Source organism: Manacus candei, unplaced genomic scaffold (genome assembly GCF_025592945.1).
Source record: "Manacus candei isolate 608988 ecotype Guabito, Panama unplaced genomic scaffold, ASM2559294v1 h1tg000023l, whole genome shotgun sequence".
Taxonomy (NCBI): domain Eukaryota; kingdom Metazoa; phylum Chordata; class Aves; order Passeriformes; family Pipridae; genus Manacus; species Manacus candei.
This window is the reverse complement of record NW_026138071.1, coordinates 13,609,739-13,632,400: the sequence shown is the minus strand read 5'-3', so window position 1 is coordinate 13,632,400 and position 22,662 is coordinate 13,609,739. Positions and strand designations below refer to the sequence as shown.

Below are 22,662 nucleotides of genomic sequence, written 5' to 3'. Positions count from 1 at the left end.
TATTTGTTAAATTAGTGTATAGTCTTAATACCTTAAGAAGGTGATAACACATGTTATTAGACCTTGGTATTAGTACTAATTGAAACATAATTTAATTTTGAAAGATTACAATTCCAGATGTCAATTTTGTCAGTTCTAGAGTACTGTTCAAATACTAACTTAGTGTTGACAGCCTCATTTTGAAGGAGACTTGCCAAACCACACTCAGTTGGGGTAGAAGTTGGTATTATATTAGAAAGTCTGCACATACTAGTACCATTAAATTTACATGTGGTTCCTAAGATCTATTCTGGTGTGATGAAGCTTATTTTAAAAACAGAGAAAAAGGAGGAGAGAAGATGTAAATGTAAGTAAGTGTATGTCCTAATTTGGACTTTAACTGTTTTACTCTGCTGCTCAACTCCTGATGTCTTTTGATCTGCAAATGCAAAGGCCATCTTTCTTCAGAAAGGTCATCACTGAGCAGTGGCAAAAGCAGAGTGATACTGCATAGTTCTCAGTGGTTCTTGTCTTGACATATGACTGTGTGCTCAGCATAGCAGGATGGGGCTCCATCTGTTTACTGAAGAAAGTCTGACAGCAGCCTGATTTGACATATAATAAACTTTAATTTGTGTTTAGTATGATTCTTTTTCTGATCTTGTTGGAAACTTAACTGGTCTCACCTAGTTATTCCATATTACTTGATCAATTAATTGTAAAGAAAATCAATATCCTGTTTTGGCTAGCAACATTCTTTTTTCTGACCACATATTGGTAAATTTTGAGACTTTGGTATCCTTAGTATCCTTGCATTAAACTTTGTAGAAAGCCTCCTTATTTAAACAACAATATTTAATGTTAAAATGTCTAACTACTGCAATGATTCTGTATTAATTAGAGTTTAACTTCTGCCTCCTCCCAGTGTATCAGTTGCAACAGGAAGCTCCCCATCCTAGAAGAATAACCTGCACTCGTGAGGTAGGTATTATGACATTCAGTTTATTATAGAGTCCAGTAATTCCATGTCTATACTTAATTGTGTCCAACCCCAGCAGTGGTTCTTTGGGACACTTTTTGTGCTGTGATTGGAGCGAGTAGCCTTGGGGGCACTGGTACTTGGCAATCCATTTGGTCTAAAAATGGAATTAAAAGCATTTTGAGTATCATGTGTATACCTGAGAATCATTTAATACTTTTTGATTCTTAGATACATGAACGCACATTTTCTCCTCCTTTTTCGGTCAGAAATTCAAAGAAACAAGAGCAGAGCTGTAGAGGGGGACTATGTACCTGTTTGTCCAGACATCACTGCTAGATGTGTAAAATAAATGAGCAGACGGAAGACTGAACCCTGGTGCTGTTATTTGAGTCATAATACTTAGGACTCATTAATAGCAGGAGCTAAGCTATACAGAGCCACAGATTTTAAGACTGAACTGGTAACTATGGGATCCCATTGATAGACAGTGATACAGAAGCACCTGCTCATGGTGTCAGCTGTTGAGTCAGACCCCAAATTCTAGTGTGCCCTGCGCTGCCATTCAGCAGAGCAGCACCTCTCCAGAGCTGAGGTGCTGGAGGGTTTAACTGATACCAAACATGGGTGCCAGCAAGATTTACTCATAACTATGTCTGTCTTGCAGCTTCAGTTGGGAACCTGGGAAACATTAATTTCAGTTTCAAAAATTCTGAAATGTTAGGCAGTATTACAACACACAGCTCTTACTGAATAACTGAAGTTTATTACATGGCTACAATAAAAATTGAGTATTTTTATCAAAAGAAAAAGAAATTTAATCTTTGCCAAGAGAAAGAAAATTAATCTTTGAGATATGTTAGTTGCTTCAATGTAGTCATAAATACAGAGAGATCTAACACTGTCTGGAACAGTAGTAGCTTATAGTTTAGATCACAAGGAGAATTACTTGACAGAATTAAATGGGTGTTTCTCTGTCATCTCTTCAAATGCCCAATTGTCATTCTGTGAAGTAGTCTGTAAATTTTTAAAATAAAACGTAGAGATTAAACAAAAGTGAAATACTGCACGTAGTGGAAGCATGCTTGCTTTCCTTTGTGAATTTGATAGATTTGTGTTTTCAAAAAAGGTATAGCTGTAACTTATTGCACTAAGGAAAGATATAGCTATAGAAAAGAACAACACACGAATTTTACAAGAATTTTAGCCAAAAGTTCGTTTTGACAAGGGTTTCTACTGTTAATGAGTGTCCAAGCAGAGGTATTCTTGTTAAAATTGTTGTGCAGGTATCTTATGTACATCGAATAAATTGGGATGGAGATTTGAAGGAAAGGTAAGTACAGAAGATAAGATCTGAGCTGTGAAAAAAAGGAAGGTTTTCCAGTCTTTTATTCCCATTGCAACATTAAGAAGGTTCTCTTCTATTTTGTGTGTTCTCTATGATACATTTTTTCATTACAGTAATATACAAAGTATCTGAATTCTTGTAAAAGCTTTGTCTTACAGTACTGGTTGATGATTGTTCAGAGTGCTCACCTGGATAAAGTATTTTATTCCTTTCCTCCAATGGATTGTGTTTGTTGCTGTAAAGTGCTGCTGGACGGTTGTTTTTTTCATCCTCTCATCAAAAGTATTTCCCTGGTGGAAGAAGTGCTAGTATGTGTAGGTATTTTTTTAAGGGATTTTTGGTAGTTTTTTTCTGACACTGTTCATTGAGGTGCTGATGTTACAGCTGTACAATAATCACTGTAGCCTTTTATTTTTTGAGTCTTATCTCAGAATCCTGTTTTTTTTTACCCCCATAGTAGCAGACTTATATGCTCATAAATATTTTGCATGTCAGCTGCACAAAGTATATGTACCCTGTAGTCAATAAGAAACTGTAAACTGATAAAAGAAGTCTGGTATATTCAGTAAGATCTGTTGGCATTATATCCCATGCTAGTTTGACTGCAGAGAAATGCTTTGGGGTCACTTTGCCCTAGGTGATAAGAAGTTACAAGCAAATTTTATACCGAGTTCTCCTTCGTGCTATTTCTCGGAATACTATTAGCCTATCCGGTCAAATAAGCAGAGACATAAATGTGTATTCAGTATATGAAAATTAAAAATGTCTCCTGCCTCTGGAGTGCTGAAAATCTTTCAGCTATTGGTCAGATACAGATTGTCTTCTTTTTAGAATCAAACAAGAGATTTACTCTTGCCAGCCAAATATAGAAGCATCTGTGTAAAACTTCTTCCAATACGAATCACACTGAGTACTACAACTTTCTCATCCTCATTATCACTGAATTTAAATTAGAAAATTTTATTAGCTATACAGGTAGCAAATTGAAAAGTTGGACTGGTTTACAAAGGAATATTTGGCATGTGTGAGTGGTGTCCTGCATGAACTAATAATCCAAGCTCTTTAGAGGGTACCTGATCTCTCTACATCCCTACATAGAGGGGTCCTCCGGGTCTAATTCTGTAAACTGATAGCCTGTTAATGGGAGATTGGCAAAAGTACCACAAACAATCAAAACACTCTGCTAAGTCCTGTCATCACTGAAAAAAGAAAGGCAACACATTAGTGCCTTTGATGTCATATTTCTATGAATTTATTCCAGAACAAGATGATAACATATGACAAACTTTAAATAAGTGTAAAAGTATCCTGTGACAGAGTGAACAGAAAAATGAGATATTCTGTATTTTAAAACAGCTTTTTGAACTCTGCAGTGTAAGCTTGTGTCTGCACCATGAACATTGTTGTAGAAACTAAGAACTAAAAGCTGCAGATTTAGAAACCGGTGAGAATTGATAAAATGGAACTGTGAAAGAATCAGTCAGTTCCAGGTATTTAGCTGCAGAACAGATCACGTTAAATACAGGTTTTATCATTAAAGAATCAGAGTATTTTCAAAAAAGTTCTTTGAAGCTTATTTTTATCTAATAAAGGTAAAATTGAAAGAATATGGTATCAGTGTGCATTTTCCTACTTCTGCATTAATTCTTTATAATGCACATAACTGGTTTTCATTATAAATGTTGAACAATTTATGCAGCTGAGCTGATTTGAAGTGAAAATATATTCAGCAAGCAGTAATTTGTTTAACCTTTCCCTCTAGTCTCAGCCTCTTCTGCTTGTGTTGAGCTTTGTGATCTGTTCTTTCTCAGCTGGGTTTCTATTAGCAGCCATGCATGAGTCAGTGGGGAGCAGAATCTTTTCCTAAGTGGTTGAATTATTCAGCTGTATAAACAAATTCATAAATATTAGGAAAAGAATCTTGGTCCTGAGAACATCAAAGAGGTCAGTAGGAGGGAACAATATGTAATTTGGTGAGGTATTAGCACAAAAATTGCTCTTCTTGCCTTACTGTAATCCACTTGTTGACATAAGCAAAAGTGATGATTAAGGGAAAAAAGCGCTTGTTAAAGAATAATTGGAAATTACACCATAAAACCCCCAACCTTTTATTTAATGTGCAAAGGCACACGTTGTACAAGTGCTGATACCGAGAGGTATATTCAACAGAATGACCTACTTAAAATGAAATGCTTCTCAAATACAAAGAATTCAAGTTTCTGCTCTGCTACACCAGTTTCATATTAGAGCAACACACAGATCAGTGGAAGGGCTCAGAAGTAAAAAAGCATTGCATTCATTTGGGATTTTTTATTGTGAAGGTGCAGCAGAGCCAAGGCTTTTAACATTCTGTGAGGTTAAAGTTGATGATTCCATAACATTCATCTGACTTCTGCATGAGGCTTGCATCCAAATTATAATGTTGTTTGTCCAATTAATATTGTATTTCCTCTATGAAATTTGTATTTTTTTGTGCATATAATCTTTTACATATGCATGTGCAGGCGTATTTAGGGCATCCTTGACTGCTATATGAAAGCATTGCATGCTAAATTTTAAATAACTATATGAAAAAATACGTATTATGGATATAATTAAAAGCACTGACCTTTTCTGTCCTGTTGGGAGGCTTCATCCTCATTCAATGCTAGTAGTTAAGAAGCCTATTAAACAGCATCTCTGTGTAGTATTGTGAAAACGTCACAATGTTAGTAGTCAAGAAACATATAGATGGGCATATATAATGCACATCCTTTTTAGAGCTGTTTGTAAAGGTGGCTTTTTCTGTAGGATATTCGGCCAGGTTGACTTCCCAAATTTCGTGGTAGCTAAGCTCTTTTCCAAAGGAATGGCTACCATAAGGTACTTGCCAAATCTGCCCCACTTACCTGTTTATAAATTTGGTTTCCTTGGTTTCACACCTCAGTTTGAAAAAATCAGAAATTAAACAATGGTGGATATCTTGTTGATTTTTATGTTTCTTGCAGGTATCATAGGGAGATCTTATTTTTTTCCTGTGGCCTCTGCATCAATGATATACAAGTATACACACTGAAAACAAATATCTCACCTTTTTTTTCTTTTTTTTTTCTAAGTTAGAAGCAATTTTTAAAAATTTGCCAAACAAACAACAATAGGAAATTTTTCCCATAAATAAAATGTCCAGAGAAGTCAAAAGAGAGCAGTCAGCTGATCTTTGCTGGATACAGAGAAAATTAAGTACTTAAGGTTGCCTTTACTTGTGCTTAATGATACTTCAGTCCAGAAATACTGCCAAATCAGAAAGAAACTCTGCAGAGGATAATTATACTGTATTTTCAGCTAACAGTTTTAGCTAAAATGACCAAGTTCTTGCTATTGCTTTGATCTTATTTAAAAATGTATTTCCTTTCTTAGATGGGTTTTAGTTCCAGTCCAGATGGATGTTTTGGTTTTGTCTCCTTAAGCATGACTGACTGTTAAAGTTAGACTAATGAAGCTTCTAAACTAAAATGTTTTGGCTTTCAGTGCTCATGTACAATGGGAGGATACGTGGGTGCCTGTGATTCTAAACTGTAGAATTAATTATGTAGAATATGATCAGTCAGGAACTTTGTGAAGTCCAGGCAGACACAAAAGACCAAAAAAGCTGCATGTTGCTTCTGGTTCTGGTGCAGCTAAGGATACCTAAAGTAAGAACAAACGCTATGTCTGAGTTGCTAGGAGTATAGTTTGTGTAAAAACACTTTTTATGGGAAGCTGGAGAACAGTGTTTACTGTCTTACATGGTAAATTTGGCTTACAGGGAATCTGTGTGGTTTTTTAAGTACACATGAACTGCACTGTGTATGTAGCCCAGCTAATTCTGAATGAATTACAAGGCCTCTGCTGAGTTCTGGTGGAATTTCCTTAAAATCTTAATGTATGTATTCAATCTAGATGTCAAAAAACCCTAATATTATCATAAATGTAAAAAGTTGTGGAAAAAAACCCAAAACACAAACAGGCAATAAAACTCAGTGAATTGAGGTTCCAGCTGCACTAAGTCTTATATAAGCAGACAGTGCTGCACATCAACATTTATACTAAAGGTTTTTTGCAAGTTGGTAAAACTGATCAGTAGAGACTCAGAGTTAACAGAAGTGGTTATTTTCCTTTTTAACTCATCATCCACCAAGATGAACTGCAAGCCCAGCTACAATTGACTGGAAGTCCAGTGGAGCTTTTTTTCTCATGCTTTGCTTCAGTCTTCTGCTAATTCACACTTTCAAATATTTGCACACAGAGTATATTATAAATTGTCGTAGGAATTACAAGTACTCTGAAGATGCTCTATCACATTAGTAATCCATTTCTGAAAAGGAATGCCTTTGCTTATATAAATTTTCCAATTCTGTCGTATAAATTCACTGAGATAAATATAAAATCTCAGTAGACAGACAACAAAATCTTATTCATGACAGGATTCTTCTTTTAATAACTGCCTGAAACTAGTGTCTTGGCTTAAGGGTTTAGTTAGGAATTGTTGCAAGTTTCTGTAATATCAACAATAAAATGCTTTCACTTTTTCTCTGTTCATATTGCTATCTTCTTATTGAAGAAATAGCCTACATTTAACAAAAAATATTTAAGACCTTTCTTCTTTTTTGAAATTATTAAGTCTCTTCAGGCCCTTTGAAAACAATTATAACACCAGTCAACTCTCGTTTGCTCTTATAAAGGAAAAGGAAATCTTTTAGTACAAGATAAATCTTTTCAGTGATGGAATGTTTTTTCAAAAGTGATGAACCATCACAATAGCTTTTTATATGCTGGGAATGGGGAAGAATTGTTCTTAGACTGTACATCAGGATGTATGTTGGTTTTTGTTGTTTTGGACATCTGAAATCTTTATACTCCACTGAAATAATTGGTGAAAAGTGCTAATATTAATAGGTTTTCTGTTGAAAAGATGGAAAAAAGAAACTGAAGTGGCAGTTTACTGTATTTTATGTTTCAGTGTAGCTGAATTGTTTTATACTTTTGTAACTCAGGTTGCATAACTGTTGAATTTTACTCCCCAAAGAGTTTCCTCCTTTAAATTTATCAAGAAAGGATAATCTGATGGTTTAGATTATTGAGCTGATTTCTGTGAGGTCTGCCATTCCTCACTTAGCTCTAAACATTCTGGAAAAATGCAGATGCATTATTTCATCCAAAATAATTATCAGGCAAATTGCAATCTGACACCCTTGCATTTTGTGTGCATTTATGCAGTATGGTCTCTAGAGCACAGTCAGATTGGAATTACACAACATAACACATGCATACCTGTTGTTGAGATCTTTTAGTTGATACTACAGATCACATAGTTTAATGAAGTTGAGAAATACAAGGCTTAGGCACTTGATGACTTTAATTCACTTTAATTTAGGCACTTTAATTAAGCATTTGCCCTCACTCTGAAAGGATATGGTAGTGGCTTTATTTCTCTCAGCAGTGGCACCAGCAGCTCTGTGATGGAAGGTAACCTTTAAATTTAAGTGTTCTATAGATGTTTCGCTCTATTAGTGCACTCAACAATACTGTGCACTTACATGCATGAAATTCAAACTTTGTTCTCCCTTTTTGGCAGCTTGTACAAGAAATATTCAATGCCATCAGTTTGTATATGCAGAGTCTTGAGGATGATATGATCCAAGTGGTTCATCCTGTCTCACTCCAGGCCATTCAGAAGTGCAGTGTTTCCTGAAGGCCTACCTATGGTTTCCCTATGTTCTAATCACAGGAGAAATACTGGATAGTAGATGATTTTTGCCTGTACTTTCACATTATATCCCTCTCTATTTTTAATACTATATTGTGGACAGTATGCTTACTGTATAGGTTCTCTTGTTATGAAACATTACAATTTCTGTTGTTTTTTCTAGGTAGAGAACAGACCCAAATATTATGGAAGAGAGTAAGTAACATACACCTCTAAAAGTGATTTATCTGAACATGTTGGTTGATACTAGTTACAGAAGGTGGCAAGTGTTTACTCTGTGCCCTGTGTTTCTTCTGTATGTTTTACAGCAGTGTGCCTTTGCTCACCATCAAATTGTTATTGCAGTACTATCACTTTTGTCTGCCTAAAATTACAGCTGCAGTTTCTGATGGATATGGATATCACTGAGTGCTATTTTAAGTGAGAAAAACATACATGTGTTTCTATACTTTCAAAGGATTGTCTTTTTCTACCTCCCCTTCCAGCTGGCTTTGCAAAAAGGTGTTTCTGTGTAGGAAAAAAGATATTTGGATCAGAAATGCAATATATGTACAGTCTGTATGTGTCTTCTGTTTCAGGTTGCTAAGGCAAAGATGGTTAGATTTAGTGTGGAGAAACAAAGACCTTACTTAGGTTTATTTTGGTAAAAGATGTGTAGTGTTGCTAGGTCATTACACCAGTAATTACTGAGATTATGGCAACTTGCTAAAATCTTGGGGATTGCATATAATATCCTTGAATGCTTCAGAATATTTGATTGCATGCCACTGGCACAAAACATGTGAAGCCAGCAGGAGAGAATGGATTTATTTCTACATATTAAATTGATAGATGCAGATTTAAAAAGCAATATAGTTGTTTCATTGATATTGTTTCCTAGAAGCCTTTCTAAACCATTTAAAGTGACTTCAAATACAGGCAGAAAGGGAGATTAATTTAAGCTGTAGATTCCTGCAAATCAGTCATTTTAATGTTTGTTTCTTTTTTAATTACTGTGGCTGGTGCTTTTTAAAAGAAGAGCAAAAGGTGATTTAAGAGAGAAAAGGCATGTGTTTCAAAAAAATTTTTGTTCCTTAGATTCCATGGGATGATCTCAAGGGAGGAAGCTGACCAATTATTAAGTGTTGCAGAGGGAAGCTATCTCATTCGTGAAAGCCAAAGGCAACCTGGAACCTACACTTTGGCATTAAGGTCGGTAATTAATATTTCATTTTTAAATTTATAAAATATTCAGAAGACTTTACTGTGTTGTTGACCTCAGATCTTAAACTTCCTTGTAATTGTTTTAATTTTTTTTTTTAAATCATGGTACTTTTTTACCCTAATTACAGATTTGGTGTCTTTGAATTTCCCTAGCCCTTTCTGAAGTGCTAACATTCCTTATTGTTTGCACCATCAGGATAATAGCAACTGGTTTTGCTGGTGGTGCTTCATTTTGCCACTTCTCCCACTTCTCCCACTATGTTACAGATGTGACCCCATGCAGATATCAGGAGAGCAGGTGGTCAAGAAATAAAAGGCATTGTATGAGTTCCCCTGACTAGTCTACCGTGTGAGTTACTGACTAGCTAGTTGTTGCTGAGGAGCACTTAGTTCTCCCTCTGTGGGATGGTAATAAATCAGGAGTGTTTTTTTGTCTGAACACCTGCTAGCTAACAATGTTTGCAGATCCGCTTCCTTCATTCTGCAAAATTCTGGCACATGGATCAGATAGAAATAAAAAACTGAAATAAGAGCTCAAATAAAAGTAGTTGTAGGTTTGAAATAGTTTCATTACTTTTAAGAAAATAAGGTTATTTTGGCCTGTGCTACACACCTAAGTACTCAAATGGGAGATGGTGATTATTAGCAATGTTTTAAATCTAAGCAGGACAGAAAAACATTGAAGGAGAAGATGCAGTTACTAAAAGTTTGATATGGGTAAAATAAGAGTTTAATTAAAATAATGATATCTTGAAATAATAGATTGTGATGAATCAGTTTTCTTTTTCAGGGGAAAAAAAGGTATATTTTAGTGAGGTATATTTGTTTCTGTAGTAATAAGATTCCAAAGAGAATCTTTGGAAATTCTTTCCAAAGAGAATTTACACCGTATTGCATTAAGAGTATAAATTTGGTTTCTTATTAAAGCAGTACTCAATTTTATCTTCTTCTGCTCTTACAATATTCATTTAAAACTAAAAAGAAAACAGTTGTTGTAACACCTGGCTTGAAGACAGAGCTCCTGCCCCTTGCTTCTGATGGTGCAGAAGGCTTAGGGCCTTGTAGACTGTCAAAGACAAAGCTGCTGAGCATCTTGTAGGATGTATTGCTACAGCTTGTGTTTCAAATGCGCCTCCAGTCCAGCAAGTCAAAAGATGGCTTTTTTTTAGGTTTGATAATATCTCTTTCAAACTGGAAACCTTGAAAGCAACTGGAAACTTTGGAAGCAATAAAATAAATTTTTATACCCAATAGAAAAAAGAATGGATAACTATTGGTGATCAATTTGGGAAAAGGTTTCAAGTGGTAGCAAAGGTGTTATCATTGATTTATTTTGAGGAAATTGAGCATTCAGCAAAACATGTCAGAATCTGAAACTGAAGCATCTTATAGCCATCTCATTATGTTTAAGTGCTACCTGAATGACTTGTGTGTTAAGGGCAGTGGGTCTAGGTGTTTGGTTTCCATCCCACAGCAGGTAATGCCCTGTTGTCTTGCTGTTGACCTTTGAAATGTATGAATGAGGGTCTTTACTCTCATACCTTAGGAGCTCTGTGAGCTGCAGTGCCATATATTCCACACATGGGAATTTTACCACTAGGATTTCTTCTTCTCTCTACTAGAAAGTGTAGCAGGAGTCTGTGTTTCCACTGACTGGAGGGAGAGTTTTGCTCAGTTTCTATTTTTCCTCTCCCTGGAATTATGTATGCAGAATATACCCATTAGCCAATGTGCCCACTGACTGTGTTGCTGACATTGTAGCCTCTCTTAAAGACTAGGCCCTTTCTGCAGTCTGCTCATCCTAATTGTGAGGAGTTTGCTGTGATTCCCATCGTGAGTTTATGTATTTTACCTGTAATTTATAGCATTTTTGAGACCATCATTTGTGTTTGTGTCACTACACTGCCAGATGGCAAAGGTGGCCCTATCTGAAGTATAGATAATCCCAGCAGGAATTTAAGAATGTCATTTCCATGGCCAAAAATGGATCTTGTCGGTAGGGTGGTTTGTATGAGCAAAACCTTCCAAGTTCAACAGAAGACTTTGAGTTCAGGGTCTCTAATTTCACCCTTTCTCTTCTAGCTGTGTGAATCATTTTGATATTTTTATACTAGGTTTAAGTGCCACTCTGTCCTTCAAACAGTCATGTTAATTTTAAGATAACTTCATTATGATTTTTGCTTTTCCTTCTTTACCTCTGTTTTACCCTTTAGAAGGTGTGGGAGGAAAGAAAACTTGGTCGGCTGTTAGTTTTATATAAAGACACAGAACAGGTTTAATGGAATTCTTTGAAGTTAACATAGAAATGCTTTAGAAGTTCTCTAATTCTGCAACAAATAGCATAGTGACAAAACATAAAATTAAATATCCATGTGTTCTGATTGCTTTTCAGGCACGTTTTGGAAAAAAATGAAAAAAGGAAAATTTAGATTCTTGAGGGTACCCATTGACTCTTGGCATAAACACTTGATTCCCTCTGTATTTCTGTGTATCTGTTCAATCTCTCTGTCACTGTGTTTGTTGTCTGATTTGGTGATCTGACAGTCTGTCAATTCTGATTAGGGCAAATTGGAAACTGCCTATGAAGTGTGGTTGCATCATGAAATGCCGGTTCATCGAGACGTAAAAGTCTTGTGGTACCTTTGGGTAGGAGCAGCTGATGCTGAGACTGAGATAGGTTTGTTTCCTGGCTTGTAGTTACCACTTCTTCTGCTGGGGAGGGAGGCAATTCAGTGATACAGACAGCTCAGCACGTCCAGCTCTGGCAGATGTCTTCTTCCTGTGTTTGTGTCAGCATGCCTGGGAATCCTGAAAAACCCAGTGCATCCAGTCGTGAAGAGCAGTTTAGTGAAACAGGATCATATCCCTTTCTGTGGCAAAGTATGATGTCTCTGTAATGAAATATTTCCAGTCATCTTTCCTACAATGGAAAAGAGCAAGCTTTTTGTGCTTTGTCCTGAGGACCCAAGCCAGACAACTCCTCAAATCATCATGGAACACTTTGAATTTGATTCCATGAGCTATTGTAGCTGATGTCTAAAATCTCAAAGGTGTGATCATACCAGACAGACTGCACATCATGTTCAAGATGAAGTGGGCCACGGTGTTTTAGTTCTTTGTTCTCTAAACCTTTTTAAATGAATTTTTGACAACTGTGAAGCATTAGGCTGTGGCGCTTTTAATAGAACCAGCTTCAGTAGATTTAAAGATCTTGTTCCTGAGCTGCAATAACTACAGACGTAGCCTAGCACTGCTTAAATGACCAAATATAGGACAGCAAAAAACAATATTTTTGCAGATTTAAGCAAGGCAGTCAAATATTCTTACTGCGATGCTCTGGCATAGTTAACTGAGTTCAAAGTGAAGATTTTTAATATTTTTTCTTCAGTAGGGTAGGGAAGGTGACTGTTAACCACAAAAAAACTTTTCAGTTTTTAAAGTTGCTGTTGAGTTTCTGTAAAATCTGCTTTCCACTTATATAAGAAGCTGCATTTTGATCATCTTCTGATGAGCTATTTTTGTCTACTTTCATCCATTATTGTGCAATTAATTTGGATCATGACTTCTTTAAGGCAGACTACCTTTTAAATCTAAATTTGAAACAAAAGAGGGTGAGTTTTTTTCAGAAAACAAATTTCTCAGAATTTGTAACAGAGGTAGAAGTATGTTCTTAAAGAAAAAGAAAATTATAATTTAAATGTCGTTTTAAGTATATAAGTTTGACTAAATATTCAGAGCTGTCCTTCAAACAAAATTGATGTTCAGAGCCTAAGGCCTGTAAAATTGTATCAACTCAGACACCAGATAAAGAGAATAAAGCATAAACACAAATGAGAGCAACAAATCAGCACCCTACTCTATTTAATGCCTGTACTTAATCATGGATGCATTCACCAATGTTTACTAATTAATTAATCAGAGAATGCCACTGAAAATCTTTTGCAATCCTGAGGGTTAAGGAAAATTAGTAACATAAAAAATTATCGTAGATATATATCTGTGTCCATACATATCTGCAAGTCTCTGTTACAATAAAAATATATAAAATACATTATAATGTTAATTCAATGTTCCAAACAGATTAAAAGAATAAAAATTCCTAATTGATTTCTGGAGCTATTAGGTCTGCTTTTAAATTTTAAATTTGGCAAAAGAGTAGTACATTGCTTAATGTTAGGACCTACAGCAACTGACTGTCACAGTAAGATGTGGTTTGCAATGTAGCCTTTTGTGGTGGAGATTTTGTTTAATAATTAGGATGAGGATAAAGAGGAAATGGGTAGAGATTGTACTAGTGGGTAGGCGTTGAAGTGTGATGGTACTGCATGTTCTTTTGAGCAGATATCTGCTGTAGCACAGTTAATTGGTTACCATGGTTTCCTTCCTGCAAATTCTATTGTTGTGATACTGAGAACGAATCGAAATAAGGTTCTGCAGCATGATTTAAAAAAAAAGGTAATAATGTGAGCTGTGATTATGAGTCATGTTTTCTTTATGTTTGGGAGTTAGGGCACATTCAAGATTATGTAGCACCAGGAAAGAATTCTTGAGGTGAAATAAATGTCAAAAATTAGTAATCTTTATTTTAGCAGACCAACTACATGTTTTGTGCAAGAAATTCATACATGTTTTCTCTCCCTAAATTATGAAATTTTGTTAAGAAACTAGCCACTGGCATTTTAAAAAGAGACCTCATTGGTGGGCTATTAGAACATAATGCTGCAGATGAACCTTTTAAATTTCAGAGGACAACTGCTTTGGTAGCCGGATGCTGTTTATTTTCAGTGGGCTCTTCTGGGACACGTGTGTAGTGCTGTTCCAGAACATGCCTTAATTGCTGTGGGATTACTTACGCATGTAGAATTCAACATCTGCAAAAGGCTTCTCGAATTCAGAGGTTAGAACTGTGCATCTGCTGAAAAGCCTTGTTGTACAGACTGGGACATAGGAGAGCAATGGGGGAAAGAAGAAATGTTTGAAACTACTTTCTACATGGTAATAGCTGAGTTACATTTCTTGAATTATGGATGTATCAAAATTTGGTCTAGTTTATCCTGAATCCACAGCTGATCTATAAGTAGTCAGAAGGAGCTCAGCAAAACAGTAGCTAACTGCATCCCTTCATTTTACCATGGTAACAGTATTCTGACATCATGCTAGTTGGTAGGAAAAAAATTATAAAGACCATTTTAAAGACTAAACTTTGCATATCTTTCTGTGTATTTTTTTACCTGATTTGCAAATGCAGTGATTGGCAGTAGCAAGGGCTGAATTCAGTTTCTAGAAACCTTTCTAAAATATTCACACAATATTCCTTGGCTGCTATCTGAAAAACCCAGGGGAAAATGCGCTGATAAATTTTGGATCTTGCTTTTCTGCTCTCAAGTAAAACAATTGGCCCTCTATTTAAATGATCTTACATGTAAAAAGTTTCTTTCCCTATATAAAATTTCACACTAAATAATATACTCTGTTAGTTTGTCGATAACAAGGTTCAGCTACCAGTGAACAGCATAGGTGTCCAGCACGTCATCTGCCTTATGTAAGTGCACCTGGGCCCTACTAGGATGGCTTCACTTAAGTATTTATAATAATAATAAATAGCTACTAACTTTAATGAGTAATTAACTGGCTACCTAGGTCCTCCCACATATTAGAATGCTTTTTTCCTTATGGTTCACGTCTTCTTGCTGTGTTCCTGTTCTCCTTCCCTCCTCTTCCCATCTGTTGTTGTTGTCAGCTCTGTTTTCTTTTGGCTAGAGTGTCTAATTTATCTTTGGCAATTCAGTTTGCTGCAGTCTTTCTCCTGCTTGTGTAAGTTCAGCACTTCTCAGAGGAATATTCTCTGCTTCAGTGGTATTGTGAACTTTTTTGGTAGAACTTGTCCAAGACATGTCTGTGCTCAGTGCACTTAGCTCATGTTCATTTTATGCCATGTCCTTCACCCTGACTGTAGCTCCTTCTACACCTCTAAGATCTGGTGTAATCTGTTGCACAGTGGAGGTGTTGGGCTGGTGGTGAGGTACTACGGTGGAGCTCAGAAGATCTGGGCTCACTTCTTGGCTTCACATATGATTTGGCTTGGGGCTATTAAGTTTTGCATGCCTCATTTCTCCATCAGAGAGGATATTTTCTCTCCCCTATTGTCTCGCATGCCTGTTCAGGACAAAAGTCTAGGTTCTCTTAAAAATGGGCCAGATAGACTGAAAGTAGCCCATGTCTCAGACTACCCCCAGTCACAGTTCCTGAGCAGGAATCTGTGTTGTACTGTGCTATTTTTATGGTGTATGGTCTGCTGAGTTTGAAGCTTCTAGGCACTGTTGGAGTTGAAATAGTAAAAAGGTAAATTGTAGTACAACCAGTTGATACTTAAATTGTGTATACAAGTACATGGCATACATTGCGCTCTCTTCCCCGTCAAAAGCATGCACATTGTTTCTGTCTCTTGCAGGTTCTACTGGAATGCCCCTTTTTCTCTACTGCCTTTAAAAAAAGCTAGTTAGTCCTTTTGATTGGCCTCTTCTTTTGTATGTTTTTGGAATACATATTTAGAAATTTTTGTATTTGGAGAAACACCTTGATTCCTGTGCTTCATTAATAACCAAAAAAGTCCTCAGCTCTAGATACTATGGATGCTTTATAAACATGTTTTCAAGACAACACACAATAGCCTTCTATTGTTGTTTAATCTCATAATTGGTTTCATCAAAACATCTATGAATTATTCAAACACTAAAACAACTGACAGCAATAAATGTTATCTGGCCCGGTTTTCCTCTTCCTTCTCCCTCCTTTATGCTTGGTGTAGCTCAGCTGATGTAAGTATGGTTCCTTCTGATTTGATAGGTGCTAGGAAGAGAATCAGGCTAATTTTTTTCTTTTGTATCTTGAGATGAGTAAATGAACTCTAACAGTTTCAGTAATAAATTGACATCTGCCCTAGCTATTGCTTGCATTTGCCCGAAGGAAGAAATTGTATTCTAGAAAAACAGAATGTAATAGTAAAAAAGCTACCAGTCCTCACTGATGAGCTCTTAGTAGCCCCAAAAATTCTAAGTGTGTGTTATATATGCAGGAAACATTTCATTTTACATTATTATGCTTGTTTATTGTTAAGGAATGAAGCTTTGAGGAAAAACCATTTTAGAGAGCAGGATGAGTATATTGGTGAAATCTCATTGTTTGCAAAGATGTAATGAATGAGTACCAGAAGATCAGAGATTGAATACATTGAGAAAACAAGCTAAGTGAGTAGCAAATGCTGTAATAGCTTTAAGTAAGTAAACCTGCACTATAAGGTTGAAATTAACAGTGGCTTAAGGCAAATCTGATTTGACAAAATCTCTCTGGGACAGAAATCTTCCTGTAGTTATTTTTAATCTTAGGGATTCTTTTTTTTTTTGAGATCTTAAACAACCTGCCATGTACATATATGATACTGTTTTTCTGGTATATTTAGAAGTAGAACAACATTGGAAATGCAACGGAAATTCCACTGCAACTGTGTACTATGGAGAACTGCCACAGTATAATGCTCAAACATGTTCATATTTATTATTTCACATAGAGCAAAATTTGCATGCACATTTTGAAGTTTGCTGAGCAGACACTGGTGAGGGCTGATACCTTAATTTCGAAGAACTGAAACACAGTTCTGTTTTAAAGTAATATGAAAGCTCTTAGTAGCATGAAGTCACACTGTAAAATTAACTCTTGAATAATATTTCTTAAAAAATTTTGGTAAAGACCTGCAAGTATTTACTTAATATGAAACTGTGAAAGTTTACTAACGTTCCTGCTAGTAATGTTTCCTGAAGGTATTTATTCCAGACAAATTGGCGTAGGTTTCAATTAAAGAGAAGGCTTTTAATATGTTCCCACGTGTATATGGAATTCAAATGTGTCTCAACCTATAACCACAGTGAGTCTTTTTGCAGGAAGTACAGAACTTTCATCAGGTAGGAGAGGCAGTAAAACATTGCCCAAAACATTGGTATGGATTCTGATACAATCATCAAATCAATCCCAGCAACTTATATCAAGTTTAAATGGAATAGGGCATGTAAGCACAGTACTAAGGAGAGATAATGCATCTGTTCGAAGCAAACAGATTATTTTCAAATGTTTATCACTGATCAAGAACAGTAACAGTTACCTTAAGTATCAAGTGATCTGACTGCATATTAATAACATACATACTCCTTGATCAGCTGACATTTCTTCATGGAATTTCCCTTCCACATATGCAGTAGGCTTCAAGGGTCTTTTCTAATTGAGTCTGAGGGCTCATCAACTCCCCTTCGGTTTCTCCTTCAAATGTCCTTGACAGATGATGAGCCAATCACAGAACACCAATTAAAACAGTTTATACAAGAAGCTCTCTCTCTAAGGAGGAAGTACCTGTTTATCAGTACTTGTTTTCTCATAACTTGGCAGGGAAAGAACAAAACTTTTACAGGTGGCTGGGCCACACACAGACCAAAAGTATCAGCGTAATTAACCTCTGATACAGGCAGGTACTCTGGAAAGTTGGCAAGTTCCACAATTCCTCATTCCTGGCCATTCTCAGAAATGTTGTTGCCAATAAATAATTAAATAAAATTTAAAAAGGAGCTGCTCTCAGGAGTTGGAGACCTTCAGTGATAACTGTGTAGAGGTGTTGGCTGCATGCAGGGCTTATGTTTGTTTGACAAGGAAATGGGCCAAAAGAGGATCTGTGGAATAATTTGTTTTCATTTCCAAGAACACAGCATGATTAGGAGACATTCCTGATTGCAATATTGCTTATATTCCTGTGGCTTTTTATGGAGTGTCAAGTCTCTGGTCATAAGTGTTGGTTGAGAGTTTTCAGAAGTTAGAACTGAAATTCTGGCACCTGATTTTAAGTAAGACTTCTACCTTCTGGCCACAAAGTACATTAAGACACTCTTTCTCCAAGGGAAGATTAAGTCCAAGTGACCTTTAGGCTCAGGCTTACCATTTCCCAGTTCAGTGTATGAAGTTGCTTGAAACTAAGGAGGACACGAGTAGTCCTGAGGGGCATTAATTTTGTGGTGTGGTTGCAGCTACATATTCTAAATAACGCCTTTGTCCAGAAAGTCTTCTCATCATAAAATAGCCCGTGTAAGTGGTGAATAGCTACTGTACAGTTCTGTATGTGGACTGAAAAATCCATCTTCTCAGATGGTAAGAAAGTATGTATGGGCTCTCGGTCCTTTGCTTCTTCCTTTTGTTTCTTCAGTGAATGCTACATCCAGGGTAGGTGGCTTATTCTGTTCTCTCATGGTATGATACCTATTTCAACTCCTCGGCCCTTTATTACTGGCCACATTTGCTCTGCCGTTTAATACATTTTCCCACGTTGTTATCCACTCTGCCCCATTGGCAACCAAAGGAACTAGACAAAGTGATTGCTTTTCAGACAACTTGGAATAAAAAAAGTCTTTTATCTGTAGTCCTGCTGCTTGCAAACAAATGCGCAGTGGACACAATGAGACTGTTTGACATGTCAGAGGCCTTTTTCTTTTTCTTGGAAAAACGTCTAATGCTCCCCTGTTTAAACCAAAAGAAAACATACTTTATCTGTGTCCTGCTTTCTACTTCTTAAACAAAAGCCAGCTGGTACTAGTGCTTGTCTCTAGGAAGAGACCATCAGGAAGTTGAAATATCAAATCTTGGTTCTACTTAGTTGCCACGGTGATGTATAATTAACAAGACTTCAGGAATGTTATAGGAAGTAAACATAAGAAAAATAGTCTTGGTAATGGAAAAATTTAAACCATAGTTTTAAGTAAGACTGAAGGGACTGAAGATTAAATTTTAATTAATAATTTTCAATTGAACATGTATATTTGTTTTTATATTGTAATTTAATCAAAAGAGTGTCATTGTGTGGTCTGGAAAAATTTTAATTAATTTGAAAGAAAACAGGATTCTGAGACACACTATTGATGATACAGTTTTTGTAGGAGATTGGTGCTTCATTGACTGGTGGGGATTTTGGGGGGTTTATCTCCTTGCTACTAATAGGATTCTATTTGAAAAACAGTGTGTTTCTCCACAATGTATCCAATAAGAAAATAATAGACTAAAAAGTTTGGTTTGGAACAAATGAGAAAATAGATAAAGGCAAACAATTCATCTCTTGGAAATCCTATTCCTTATAGTATCTCTCAAAGACACACTTTATGTGCAGCAGTCTGAACAGATGTAGAGCATAGTGGCTGCTCAGTAAAACATACCTGGAGTAGGAGTGCATGCCTTCTGACCCTGATGGAAAGAGGACTAACCCTCTAAGAACTTATGTTTGTTCTCTGTATTTGGTCGTCTTGTTCTTCAGAACTAGTTTTAGACTTCAAGGGGTGTTGCTAAAGTCAAGGCACCATGCACACTTAGTAATAGGCCCTGAGATGTTTTTCTGTGCCTTATCTTCTCTTGATGAGATTAGTGTAATACTTTTTCTTCTAGAAAGCTGAGAGCAGAAAATGACCTTCAGCTTGTTTAAAACTCTGCTCTAAGTACTGTCAGAGCAGATGTTACTGATTAGAGCAGCAGTTCACCTGCATCTCTTAATAAAAGTCATTCTAATGTATATTGTTATTTAAGGCCCATTATTCTTCACCTTCAAACTTATTTGGTTCTCCCAATGAAGTTTAACATCAAGGTGCTTGTATGTGCTCAGTGTGCATTATTCCCACTGACTTGAGCAGATGACAGTGAAGGTTGTTCATTTTGGCACTGCAAAGTGCTGAGCACTCTTGGCTCATGTTGACTTCTCTGACAGTCAAGGGTATACAAGGAGGATGTCTCGTGGTCAAAGCTTTTTTGCCAAACACTCTGTTGAGTATAAAGATGCCCTGAAGAGTGAACCTGAATGCATCTACCCCTTCTTCTGTAACTTACATTATCTTTCTGCTTTCTAAATTACTTGTATTCACTCAGAACTGCATCTTGTGATGAAATTAGGATCAAGTAAAAATTTATTTCTTTCTGTCATTTTGTAATTTCTTGCATTTCAGTTTGATTCAATGAACTTCTAGTTTGTGTGGCATAAAAATGTGCATGGAAGTAACTATTAATTTGCAGTAAAATGCCCATGTAGTTCCTACACATCATATTCTCTTTCCTTACTGAGCAGGATGCAGATTCCTGAGGGCCCCTTCACATTTGAGTTTTATGTGGAAATAACAGCTTCTGAAATTGCTGTAACTGTCAGACTATTGATAGGGGGGATGGGAAGGTTTGGCATTTTGATTTAGAACACAGAAAAAAATGCAGATTGCAGAACCATGGGGTTTTGCCCATATTTTCAAGAAGAGTGCAATATTTTACCTGAGGCAAGGTCTAAAATTAATTATACTTTCTGCTGTTTGGCAAGGCCCCACTGAGAAGAGGAGCCACTTCAACAAAGTACCAGTGTTTACTGTGTTTCTTAACATCTCCTGTGAAGCATTTGATTGTAAAGTGAAAGCAATCCATCCTTTCAGATTTAGTTTTTAGTAGTTATTTGGCAGATCTGACCTTGTAAGGGGGCCCAGTACCCTTGCTGCTGACTGACCAAGGAACAACATTGGAGTGAGCTGTGAAAGCAGCTTCTTTCCTCCATCTTCTCCTCAGGAAGTGTGTTGGTTGTTGCCAAGTGCAAACACTAGTGTATTTTCTCATGTTTAGACTGCTTTAGAGGCAGAAAATTGCTGCAGATTCTATGTACAGTTTGTGAAAATATGCTACCGTTCAGGTAAAATTGGCGTTCTTATGGTTGCTAAGAGCCCGTATCTAAATCCTATTCCACCCTGATGCCAGTGTTGGATAGCTTTCATGTTATATATCCTGTATATTACAGAGATTTGCTTGAAGCTTGGGACTTACTAAGCATAACACAGAAGGACTTTTGTACCAAGCTTGAAGAGTTAGTCCTGGGCCTTTGGCCAGGAATAAAGAATGCTTGCCCTTGTGCCATTTTGTCCTGTGCTGCTCCAGTTCTGGCAGCAGTTCTGCTTCAGTGTAATTGTTGGCACTGAAGCTCAGCTGAACCCTGAATGGCCTCTTCCTGCAAGCAAGCAGGGGCGCAGAGGTCTGAGACAGCATCAAAACTCCATATTGATCAACTGTAATAGAAGACTCTATTATGAGAACTCTTCATATCAGAGCCAAGCGAATTGACTATGGTGATGTAGTAGTAATGTCCTAAAAAAAACCATAAAGAGTGTGAAATAATTTTTCACTTTTTCCATGGGATAATGGAGAGGCTAAAAGAAAAAAAGAACAAACAGCTCCTTCTGGGACAGTCACTGTTTTGGCTATCTATCTGCAGTTGTTGTTTTCTCCTTCCTATGTGTGCTCAGTAGTGGTTCTCCACTCAACTGGACCAGACACAGAGCATAGTCACAGCTTTAAGTGATAAAGTGTTTTTAGTTGTTTGCAAAGGCTTGCTTACTCTTATTTATTCTGCTTACTGTTCTTTAAAAAAAACCACTTTCCCATTTCATTGAGGCAGATTTGGAAGTCAAACCAGAAACTTCAGACTCTACTACGATGGAAAGCACTTTGTTGGGGAGAAACGTTTTGAGTCCATCCATGACCTGGTGACAGATGGATTGATTACTCTTTATATTGAAACGAAGGCAGCTGAATACATTTCCAAGATGACAATAAATCCAATTTATGAACACATAGGATATACAACTTTAAACAGAGAGCCAGCACACAAAAAGCATATGCCAACCCTGAGAGATGAACATGATGGCAAAGAGTCTACAGGAGAGGATGAGGTAGCAGAAAAGAGGGTAAGCAATTGTTAACCCACACTTTTTTTTCTGTTAGACTTCTTACTTTTAACCTTCTCACTCTACTATAAAGTACTAAAAGTATCTGCAGATATTTAGTCTACATATTAATTTCCAGTGTTACATTAATAATAATATTTAATATTTAATATTTAAACTGGTTATAGAATTTTATAGTGGTCATTTTTGCATATTGAAAATCTTCATGATTTGGCAGTTAGTTATTTGTCATTGTGAGATTCCTTTCTTCAGGTATGTTTACAGTTATAGATGTTACCATTAAGCCATTCCCTTATTTCAAATGGGCAAACAATATTTAATCTTTAAATTGTTTACAGTATATAAGACAACTACTTTTTGGTCAAAAATTTTATTTTCTATTATATTCAGCATTCCCCAAACAAACGCATTCCATAATCTATTCAGTAGTCTGCATACAACGACAGTGAAGTTGTCCACATTATAAATAAGACTGTTCATTAAGTTGATAAAATGTTAAAACATTTCACTTGACTAAGTTCAGCCTATCAGAAGCTGACAGAGCTATTTTTGGCCTCAGCCAGTCTTACGAAGAAGGATTGCTCTCTTCAGAGAGTTGCACTATCAGCTGAGAAGTAATTGCGTCCTGGATTATAAAAAAAAA

General features: G+C 36.4%; 1 protein-coding gene across 3 annotated transcripts in view; it reads left to right on the top strand.

Moving 5' to 3' along the window:
• Window positions 1-22,662, top strand: part of CHN1 (chimerin 1) — a 97,943-nt gene that overhangs the window by 24,885 nt on the left and 50,396 nt on the right. For all 3 annotated transcript variants that reach the window (XM_051787405.1, XM_051787406.1, XM_051787407.1), the window contains 4 exons: window positions 905-964; window positions 8,199-8,226; window positions 9,109-9,222; window positions 21,731-22,019. In XM_051787405.1, coding sequence (XP_051643365.1) covers window positions 905-964; window positions 8,199-8,226; window positions 9,109-9,222; window positions 21,731-22,019 — 491 coding nt within the window. The remainder of the gene's footprint in view (window positions 1-904; window positions 965-8,198; window positions 8,227-9,108; window positions 9,223-21,730; window positions 22,020-22,662) is intronic.